The sequence below is a fragment of the Bidens hawaiensis genome, unplaced genomic scaffold (genome assembly GCF_021521415.1).
Source record: "Bidens hawaiensis isolate Kalapana, Puna unplaced genomic scaffold, B.hawaiensis_p1.1 tig00029000_1, whole genome shotgun sequence".
NCBI classification, from domain to species: Eukaryota; Viridiplantae; Streptophyta; class Magnoliopsida; order Asterales; family Asteraceae; genus Bidens; species Bidens hawaiensis.
Genome location: NW_027505140.1, coordinates 73,367 through 84,748, shown reverse-complemented (window position 1 = coordinate 84,748; position 11,382 = coordinate 73,367). Strand labels below are relative to the sequence as shown.

At 35.3% G+C, this 11,382-nt stretch overlaps 1 protein-coding gene across 2 annotated transcripts; it reads left to right on the top strand.

Annotated features, from left to right (window-relative positions):
- Positions 1-955: 955 nt before the first annotated feature.
- LOC143611008 (uncharacterized) lies at positions 956-2,927 on the top strand. Of its 2 annotated transcripts, none has more exons than XM_077085339.1 (6): positions 956-1,036; positions 1,256-1,336; positions 1,425-1,520; positions 1,603-1,706; positions 2,618-2,754; positions 2,835-2,927. In XM_077085339.1, the coding sequence occupies exons 2-6, from the start codon at positions 1,277-1,279 to the stop codon at positions 2,915-2,917; spliced, it is 480 nt and encodes a 159-aa protein (XP_076941454.1). In that variant the 5' UTR covers positions 956-1,036; positions 1,256-1,276; the 3' UTR covers positions 2,918-2,927. The 2 variants fall into 2 exon arrangements, with proteins under 2 accessions (XP_076941454.1, XP_076941453.1); XM_077085338.1 differs by having other exon boundaries at positions 1,001-1,036; positions 1,266-1,336.
- Positions 2,928-11,382: the final 8,455 nt, after the last annotated feature.

The window sequence follows — 11,382 nt, the reverse complement described above, 5'->3', positions numbered from 1 at the left end:
TTTTTAGGAATAAAAGTAAATATTTAATAAATTTTATATTTACCTATTGCGACAACTTGTCGACCCTATATGATATTTATTATAAATTTAAAAACAAATTAGATTCACTCTTCATCGCTATAGTTGATTTCTAGGATTTATACAAAATAAAAACCTGTTGTGAAACTTAAAGAGTTTCAGACATTTAGGGAATAAAACCATAAACCGATAATTCACAAAACATTAAACAATCATCAAATTACAAACACTAAACCATCATATATTTAGATAATTGTTATACACAAACCATCAAATTGTTTATAAATAGTCACTCACTGCGTTAATCCATATCTTCATTTCAACATCTTGACTAGGCCAACTTTATTCTTATTAATTTGATCAACATCGGCGCACAATTAACTCACTTGTTGCATGATGTCCAATTGTAATGGTGTTGTTTTGTACATGGGCTGGCATCTGAACCTATACACAAACATCAAATACTCCTTAAACTTTCAATGATTTTATTCAAAGCAAATATACTAAAAAAGCACTAAGTTATGCCTTTTTGGGCATTGAAAACTAAAAGGCTAAGTAAAGATCTTACAAAATCGAGTTTGACAGTTCTTGAGGAGCCCTACGATAAGGTTGAGCGTGGTCATGACAGAAGTTTGGTGTTGAACGCTCAGCAAATCTTCGTAACGTTCACATGATTGCCTTTAGACGGAATTCGTGTTATCGTATTTTCTTTAACATCGCTTATTCCGAGTCTATCTATTATGAGATTTCAACCGTCTCGAGTTATTTGTTGCTTCAGGTCAAGTGTCCAACTTAAAAACAGCATAGACGGAAACCCAAACAATCGGGTAAGCTTAAACCCCACCCCCCAAAACTACACCACCCATACTCGGGTTATTTGATCTTGAATAACAAATACCCAGTTACACAAAACAAGTCAAAAACCCGTTTCGTATCTTAAACCCGTCAAGAAACCCTAGGTGACCTAACGGATCATCATCTTCTTCACAATTCAGCCGCGTCTTTGTCGGAATCACTGGTAAAACCCTAAAACCTCTGCTTCGTTTCTGTTAATGTATCGATTTGTGTATAAATATATATATGCACACACATTTTCGATTACTCGGATATATGTTCCTGATTAGATTTAAGTTTTCATTACTCGGATAATTCGATTATTATTAATTTAGAATAACAGGAATAGAAATGATATACATTTTGTCAATAAATCATTTTGTTATTAAATGTTTGATGCAAGCTCATTTCAGACCGGTAGATAATGGGATGGAAAGCAGCTCAGAAGCTCATACATCACTGGAAGATTTTAAGAGGAGATAATGTAAACGATAATATATATTGTATTATTATTGTTCTTAAACAATAAAACTTGGCACCCTAAACCATTGTTATGTTATGGTTTGTTACAGGTGATGATTATTAGGGGCAAAGATAGGGGCGAAACAGGCACTATAAAACGTGTGATTCGATCGCAGAATCGTGTTATTGTTGAAGGAAAGAACTTTGTAGTTACTGTTACTCTATCTTTACTGTTGTTTTTATATAGATATGTGACGTTTAATGTGACATGAATTTGTATATTTGCAGGTGAAGAAGCATATAAAGCAAGGGCAAGGACATGAAGGTGGGATATTTACGGTAGAAGCCCCTCTTCATGTCTCAAATGTTCAGATTGTTGATCCGGTTACAGGGTATGAATACTTTAATTAAGAAAATATTGTCAGTTTACATTGTGTTAATGTGAAACCGCAAATGTGGCTAGAGTTATTCATCCTTGATCCAATAAGCCCAAACTTTGAAACTGTACTGAAGCCAGGTAGTTTCAGGTGTGCATGGCTCGGTTTGGGTTGGTTTTTGGCTCTAACCAACCAAAAACCGAATATTTCATATTTGTGTTTTTGAAAATTGTTCGGTTTTGGTTTTTTTTGGTTTTATCATTCGGGCTTGAAATTTTTGGGTTGAAAATGAAATTGACCCAAAATAATAACTTAAGGCTAATTGATTATTATGCGTTTGGGCTAAAAATATTTGGGTTATACTATTTATTAATTTTTTATTAATTACTTATTATTTAAAGTTAAAAATGAAAATCCATAAATTCTGTCTCGATTTTCCTGTTTGAGTTGCATGCAAAACCAAAACCGAGCTGAATATTCAGACAAACGACCAAACTCTTGCTTTTTGTTTGGTGTCGGTTATCTCGGTTACGAATCGGTTTTTTCTGTTTCATTCATATCCCTACCCAAAATTATGAATTTGCCTCTATTTTTTTTTGTTAATTAACTGATTAATTTACACATATGGGTCTAATTTTTCTGGGCTGCAACATTTATTAATTTTATAAATTAGTTAACATTAAAAAAATAAACATAAAAGTGATAAAATAAAGTTAGTGGATTTGGGTTCGGTTTGGTTTTTTTGTTTTTTATGCACACTCCTTTGCGTTTGTAACAGTTTGATTTGGTTTTGGTATACAACGATGAAAACCTGTTACTGACAGTTTGATTCATGGTTTTAGTTGAAAACCATCAAAACAAGACCGTGAACAACTTTAATATAACATTGGTATAGTAAGATGATTATTGTAGTTATTCTCGTTTAGGCAGCCTTGTAAGGTTGGAATAAGGTATCAAGAAGATGGTACTAAAGTAAGAGTTTCAAGAGGCATAGGCGCATCTGGGTCTATTATTCCTCGTCTAGAGATTCTAAAAATTAGGACTACTCCACGCCCGACAATTGGTATTCTTCTATTTTGTAAATGTTTTGAGTTAATATTACACAGAAAGTTATATAATATTGGTTTGGTGTTTTTGCAACAGCGGGGCCGAAAGATACGCCTATAGAGCTGGTGCAGGAGAAGACATATGATGCTAAAACTGGTAAGGGCATGCCAGATCTTTAGTAAAGGTGTGAACATGTTAGCAGGCAAAGCATGTTTTAAGTAACATTGCTAAGGCTGAGGGGTGTGGGGGGCGCGAGAGGGGGCGCGAGTGGGGGCGCCAGCCAATAATATTGTGACGTGTGGCAGAGAGAGAAACTTGATAAGATGGGTGTTGGTTGTGGTGCTCGCGCCCCGGGCCATGGTGTGGAGGGGCGCGAGAGGGGGCGCGAGCGGTTTATTTTTTTATAAATGTATTAAAAAAACGTATTATTAAAAAAACAAGAAATTATTTAAAAAAACACACATTAATTAAAAAAACACATTAATATCTAAAAAAAAATTAAAGTACTAAAAAAAACATTATTCTTATTCTTCGGCTTGGTCTTCTTCGATCAACCTCTTCCGGATACGTTCCTTTTGTTTTTCCATCAGCATTTGGTCGACCGGATTTAGGTTACTGAAGTCTCTTGTAAGGAAGTCCAAATCTCTCATTCTTTTTTTTTTCTTTTTGTCATTAGAGACCACCTCCATGGTTTTGTTGAATTTATTGAGGGATTCAACAAGATCGGTGATGTTTACGGCTTCCCCCTCAGCCGGTTTTTTCCCCCTGGCGTCCCTTCCCAATGGCCGCCTCCTCGGCGGTGAAGACGTTTCCTCCCCCGCAACGTTTAGGTCGAATCCAACCCGGCAATCCGACCCGGCGGAAGTGCTGTACGCTCCAGACGAACTAGTTTTAGTCCGTTTCGGCCCTACTTCCGCATCAACGTCCGGCGCCACCAGCTCAACCCACTTAGAACACCTTCTCAACCTCTCCCACACCTTTACATCGTCCCACGTCTTCACCGTCCCATACCTCCGCAGGCACTCCTGCTTCCACTCTTCGACAGTGAAATTATAAACCGCCAAATCGTCACTGCCACTTGGTCTCATACGACCGGCGTTCCTGTTGAACAGATTAGTAAACAAGCCGACAAATTTTCTGATTTCGGTCCACCGACCCGAAATCATATCGGCGTTCCGCTCTGTACTCCCAACGAGCGAATAGAACGTCTCCCTAACCTTTGTCCAAAAGACCTTGCTCTTTTGGTAGTCCGCTGCAAAATGCATAAATAAATTTGTAAGTCATTTAACTTTTTTATTTAACTTTTTTATTAAAAACGTTAAAACAATTACCGCAACGCCAATCCTCAGAAGTGACTATCCAAGCCCGACACAGGGCTTCCTTCTCATCCGATGACCACGGAGTGATTTTCCGTTTCGTCCTTCCGGTCGAAGCCGAACCCGACCCGTCCGTTGCAACTTGTTTTTTCCGGTGGACGCGTCTTCTTTGTCCCGCAGCTTCACCTTCTGGTTCTTGTGTCTCCGGAACAACAAAGTTAGGAGACGGTTGTATGTTGGATGGTTGAAAGCCGGATGATTGTTGCGACCCCGAATAAAACATCGGTTGGTCTGGTGCCGACCATAAATCGTCGTAACTGTAATCTGAATCTAGGTTTGGGTACCAATTTCCAGCCATGTTTTTAAAAAAAGGTTTCGAAGATAGGGTGATTTTGGGTTTTGGGTGTGGTATGTGATATTGGTATGTGATATTGGTTTTGGGTGTGGTATGTGAGAATGGTTTTGGGTGTGGTATGTATTGGTTTATATAGAGGAATATATATGTGATATATAGAGGAATATATATAGAGGAATAAGAATTTTTTTTTTTTAATACACATTAGTATGAGCCAACGGCTCTATTTACGCAACCCAAGAAGCCTTCACGCTACCCCCAGCCGCTACCCCTCTTGCGCCTGCCTCTTTTTCCGCGCTCGCGCCCCTCTCGCGCCTCGGTGGTGTGGTGCTCGCGCCCCGGGGCGCGAGCGGCTGGCCTCTTGCGCCCTTTCTAGCGCTCCACACCCCTCAGCCTAATGGAATCATGCATGGACATGCTTGTTTGGTTTTCGGGTGTCATAAGATGTATCATTTGATGTCACAAGTTCATTTGACTTTAATTGCACAACATAGAGGCATGTTTGTTTCAGACTCTATTTTATGAATTGTGTAAACTCTACATACTACACTTTTACAAAAAAAAAAAAAAAAAAAAAAAGTCGCCAAAGAGCTTGTAGCTTAACGTGACCCTCCTTGGTGTTTTGAGAGTTTCAAACTCGCAAATCTGTGTTTTGTAGCATATCCAAAAGATACAGTTGTGTAGCCAAAGATAACAAAACGAGAAACAAAAGAACACTACAAAGGGACTTTTAATAATTAAACGGACTCCACTTGGGGCTTGGGCCGTTTGATTCTTGATAATTTGGCCCGATTCTTGTCCACAAGAAAGAGGACTTACTATCTGCAGTAACCTTGTTGACAGAAGGTGAAACATTGCTATAACGTTTTGTTCCGTTCCTCGTTTTCCATAGGATCCAAAAAGTTATAGCAATTATCGATTGTATTGCAACACCATTACTTTTTGACAATTGTAATCTAGTTGGATATTCTAGCAGCTCCAATATAGAACCAAAGCTGCCAATTATTGGTATCTTGACCCATGCAAAACATCAGCAGATGTTCGCTGTTCTCCGGGTTCCTATCCCGAAAGGCACATAGATTCCTTGGTAATACTACTCCCCTTACCGAAATAGTCATCGGTGTTGGTATACGATTCAGAGGCACGTGCCATGTAAACAGTTGATCTTTTTCGGTGTTGGTCCGAACTTGAGGCCTTAGATCTCAAGCCTTAACAATCATCCCATGCTATTGGACCAGGAGGCAAACTGATCGGTGGCAATGGATGTTACAAGTTACAACTTACACATGTGACTGTTTTATTTACTTCATAAAAATGAATATTTATTTACATTTAATCCTTAAGCCCAAACAAACTTCATGCCATTTTTGGGCCAAAATACAAACCCATTTGTTAACATTTGATCTTATTCTAAGGCCCAACAAACTGTAAGATGATGTAAGCTGTAACTCATTAATATTCACCTACAACCTTTTCATTTCTTAAAGCTGTAACTAATTAATATTCACCTACAACCTTTTCATTTCTTAAAAAGTTGTGAGGGGGTGATTTATGTTGAGATTATCCAAACAAAAAATTCTTATGATAAACTTACTCCTATATTAACAATTCATTTGATTATATATTTTGTTTCATTTATATATTAATCACAGTTGAAAATATATTACATTGCAACTATCCTGTCCATGTATTTAAGTTTTTATATTTGGTAAATAAAGCCGAATCACTTGGCCAAAAAAATATATCTTGTGCAACAAAACGTTAACGGTTATTGATATTGATATGATAATATTTTTTTTGGTTTGTCAGTTTAGTAATATGAATAAAAATGATCTTAGCAAATACAAACATCTTATTGTAGAAACTAATAAATGACATAAAGATAAAAGGATATGTCTAGTGATGGTTAAAACTTGAGATCTTAAGGTCTTAGATTCAAACTTGACTCAATAGATTTTCAATTTCTACAGTAATGGGTTTCCTCTTTGATGATGATTCCTGAATAAATCAAACTTAAAACGTGAAAATCAATATGAAAAGTTGTTTATACACACTTTATACACACAGCACATTTATTATATGTGATTGAATGAATGAAGCTGAATATATGGGTCTGACAGCTTACCAAAGAAGCCAAAAAGTACAAGAGAAGAAAATCAAAACAAAAATTAAATTGTATGCACTTGTTTACTAATTACAAATACTTTTTCATTTTCCGACATTTCCCTTTATTTTCACTTCTCATTGGCATTTATTACTCGGTGCATACTCCCATCACTCTATTTTATTTAAATAATAATAATAATAATTAAAAATTTTAATAAGGAAATAAGTTAATAGTTATGAATAATAAAGAAAATATTTTTAGGTTTTGTAAATAGTATGACCTTAAAGATTAATTATGTGAAAGAGATATAAGAGTGAGATTTTAGTCATATTAAAATTAAATATTAAAATATCATCGACTGAAATTCTGAAAATATGATAGATGGTTTCATTTGTTTTCTATTATTCAACTATTTTTGTTTAAACTATATGTGTGCATGGTTGATCAAAATTTAACTTCAAATAGATAACCGTGAAAACCATATATATAAACACATGTGTGTAGGTAGTTTAAGTAGGGGTGGAGGCAGGAACCGAAACCCATCTTCTTTTTTACGGTTTGTGTAAAACGTATAACAGGCCATTTGCCAATAACCCAAAACTTTTTCAAAAGTTGAACTGATTGGTTTTTCGCAAAATCTATATAATTTGTAACTAAATAAAAATAGTATTGTTTAGAGTAAATGTTAAACTCAAAATACATTTTAACTTGTAAAGACAGACAAGCATTGAGTATATGTTTATTTTTTTCCCAATAAAACACGTGAAGATGCATTTGTGTAATCGAATAAGTAATAATTATATATATGAATGATTCCTACATCTATTAAATCAAAAAGAGTACTTTATGAACGTTGTAAAAAAACCTAGTGGGTTGTTTTCAAATAGTGAAAACCCGCACGGAACTAAAATGCACTCTTTTGTTTCAAATAACATTGTGTTTTATTGTACATCAATTCCAGCATAATATACTTTTGTTTTGATATTGTATGTTATTATCCGACCCACACCAAACTAACACGAAAGTTTTGGCGTCGGGTTACTAGAAAGTCAAACACCGAAAAATACTAACCATAAAGCAAAGTCCTGACTCCATCATTGAATATAAGAGAGAAAGAGATGTGACTATATATACTATTACATAATAATAATCTAATGTATCATACTTGAAATACATAGTATATTTACACACACACGTTCTCTAATTATTGATTAAGCTTGAAAGTTGAAAATGTATATTATTAAATCAGTTTTATGTGTGACAAAAGGTATCTTATAAAATTTGACATATTGGAAGCTACGATGATGGGCGAGGATACTATCTACAACTCATTTCACACTACTTTCCTTTTTTGGGAAGTTATTGGAAAATCAAGTGTACGAGGATGATGACTACTAGCATCCTTGACGTCACGTGCCTGTCTTTCATTCATTCGAGCTTATCAAGGACTGACATGACATGTTGTCAGGGGTGTCCACTCATGAATGATGTCTTCATCACTTTGGGTGTAAACGGAAGCGTGCATATTGTTAACTTGCGTACAACCATTTATGCACATATTATAAGTTCGCCAAAGTTAAATTAAGAAGGAAGGAGAAGATTAAGTGTTATTGTTTTTAACTTTCTTATTAGTCAAGAATATCTAAAGATACGTGTTAGTTGGAAGCAAGTTTTGGTATTTTGATTTTCTTTAGCTTTAAATCTACTTATCTATCTATACTAATAAATAACTACTAGGTGATGTCACTTGTTATCTTTTTAACCACTCTCATCAATTTTAACTCATTTTCATAAAATAGTATTTCATTCGGTTCAACCCGCTCCAATAGAAATAACCAGATCCAGTTTTTTCATTCTTTTTTTTTTTCATCAACCCTAATTCCAGTTGGTTAATCTCTCTCTAGCATATTAGCCGTCACCTACGCCATGATCCACCGTCGTCGCCTCCTTCATCGCCACCGGCCAGCTACGCCATCGCCATTCCTCTGTTCCGCTAGCACCTCTTTCATCGCTGCCGGCGTATCCTCCTTCATCGCCACCTCCGTCGCCTCCTTCATCGCCACCGCATTCAATTTGCTATTGTGTCAAACAAATAGAGCATCCACGTCACAAAACTTCCTATGAAAGTTTCAAGTCATAAAGTAGGCGGTTTATCTTCACTCTTCTCTTTCTTCAGCATTCAAATTTCAAACGCTTTAGGAGCATTCAATAAAACCCTAATACTCTGCCCCTTCTTATCTGACTGTTGCTAAATTGACCGTCGTTGCTGCTCAATTAGCCATCACCGAAGCTCAATCGACCACCATTGGTTACTTCAAGTTTATGTTTTTTTTTTAGTATATTCATTTAAGTAATCATAGTTGCGTTACAACCGATAAATCTATTCCAGCATGTTTGAACATTATTGGATTAAGCTACAATTTTAGTTGATATATATGTGTGATTTTGTTCTATCATGTATACAAATTTATGTGCAGGGCGAGTGGCGACATAGACAAGCGGGTTAAAAACGGAACTCTAAGGTAAAGATTCTAGACTTTGCATTTTGCAAATTACGATGATTTAAAATTCTCAAATTTCAAGCTGCTTTTGAGATTGTGGGGTTATCCATATGATTTGGTCAACTGTTAGTTATATGAATCTCAAATCTTGATTTGCCATGAGGAGTAAAAAATTGTTGATTTTACATTAAGGTTTGTTCATATATGAGCATCATAATGTGGAACCATGATTTCCAAACTATAGTCTTATTTGTTTTTTGATTTTTTGGAATGCTTCTGATGCTCACCGAGAGATTACCGTCTACTAAGTTTGTGGTTGCAAAGAAAGCTGAAGCTGTTAGTGGAGCAAGTATAGTTGCCAACGTGAACTTCAGATTAATTGATTATATTATATCTTCACTTTCTCATTGTAATTATCTAATTATTTATTCAAGTTACAAGGGATCATGCATTGCAAAACTGGAACTTTGATGAAATACCTAAAATATGAAGACTGTTTCAAGTAATTTGAGATTACTACAATGGCAGGTATGCGCAAGCTTGTATTTTCGGTTCCACAGTGGAATCTTAAAGTGAGTGTATCGGTTAACCAATTTTTGTCTACCTTTGCTTCTTCAAATTCAGATCTCAGGTAACGAATTCTTGAAATCTTGATAATGATGTGGCAATTCAAACCATTTGGTTTTGAATAGGTAGGTTTGGGTTTTGTTTTATTACAAACGGGTTATATGAGTCAAACTTAAAATCTATTTTTAATGCACACACCCTCTCAAATCTTTTTATATTTGTATATTATTATGGTAATATACATAAATATGGCTAGCAATGAAAATGTTATGAAAACGTCTACAGATCGATTGGTAGTTTTAGGATCACAGATCAGATTCTTTCAATGCTTTTTAACGGGTCAGATTTTGTTGCAATCTGTTTATTTTTGCCAAATTGCGGTTTTTGACCGGAAGGGTAATTTTGGTATAACTCATGTGACACTTGTCAATTTCAGGTTATTTTATACTTGTATTCTTAATGTAAACCCGACCCGTTTTGTATCCCGAACCTTTCGATACTATCAAAAAGATGAATTTTATGTTATATATTTGTTTTATAGTTGTCGGATCTCAAAAGAAAACACCCTTTTCGGTTCTTAAAATGCCCCGAAAACGCTCAAAACGAACTCCAGGGACTAAAACTACCAAAATGAAGACTTGAAAGACCCATTTGTAGTTTGTGCTTTCTTGAGTCTATAACCAACTCATTTTCATGAAACACCCTTTATGAAAGACCCATTCAACTTACCATATATATACACACCCATCTTCTTCATTTGTGCTTGCTCATTTCCTCATTTCTCTCTCAAATTCTTGAATTCTAAGGTTGTTCTTCATAGTTTGACTCTCAAGGTCAAACTAAGCTAATCTTTCATTTTAACTAACTTCTCGATACTTAAAGCTTGATGTTACAACATATATATAATATACACTCCTTGTTTACCTTCGGTCTTTCATTTCTCCGGTCTCAGCCAGTTGAAATGTCGGGCTAGTAAGGCAAGGTTACATGGAGGACTTTGTAGTCCTTGTTTATATATTTACCAAATCTAACCATATAACTTGTTATACTTGCTTAACTTCTGCATATTTTAGTTTATTGTTCATATTTGTCAAGTTCCATGGTATTAGGTATGTGGTGACTAGCCTCGGTTTCATCCCGAGTTGAGAACCGAACCAAAAACCGAACTTTCGTTTAAAAGCTTTATTGTTAACTTTTTAAATGAAAAACTTGAGTATTATTATTTATAAGTTATTTTACAACTTCCATGGTAATTGGGTATGTGGTAACCATCCTCGGTCTTATTCCGAGTCAAGGACCGAACCAAAAACCGCAACTAAACCGAGTTCACTCGCTTAAGATACACAAGTGTGTTTTTAGCCACCAAAACTCATATTTTTCTTCAAGATTATATTTTAAATCAATTTTAGTTAATTTCTAAACATACTTGGCATGTCGGTAACCAACTTGATCTTATAACAAGTTCGGACCGATAAAGTTGTATACTCGCTTAACGAACATTAAGGTTCTTCACAATAGAACTACATACTTAGTTAAGTCTATTTTGATTTTATTGAGTTATCTCATAACATTTATTATTTTGGGAAGTTAAATTTGAGCTTGGTCAATTATCAAGTCTCGAACCGACAAACCCGAACACTCGTTTAAACCTCATTTTGGTATTCTTATAACCAAGGGTTTTGCAATATTGCATTTTAACCCACATTATTACTTAACATAGGTTGAGTAAAAAAAAGAAAAAAATTAATGAATAGAATACCGAGACCCGGTTTTGAGTAAACTTATTTTACAAAACTCG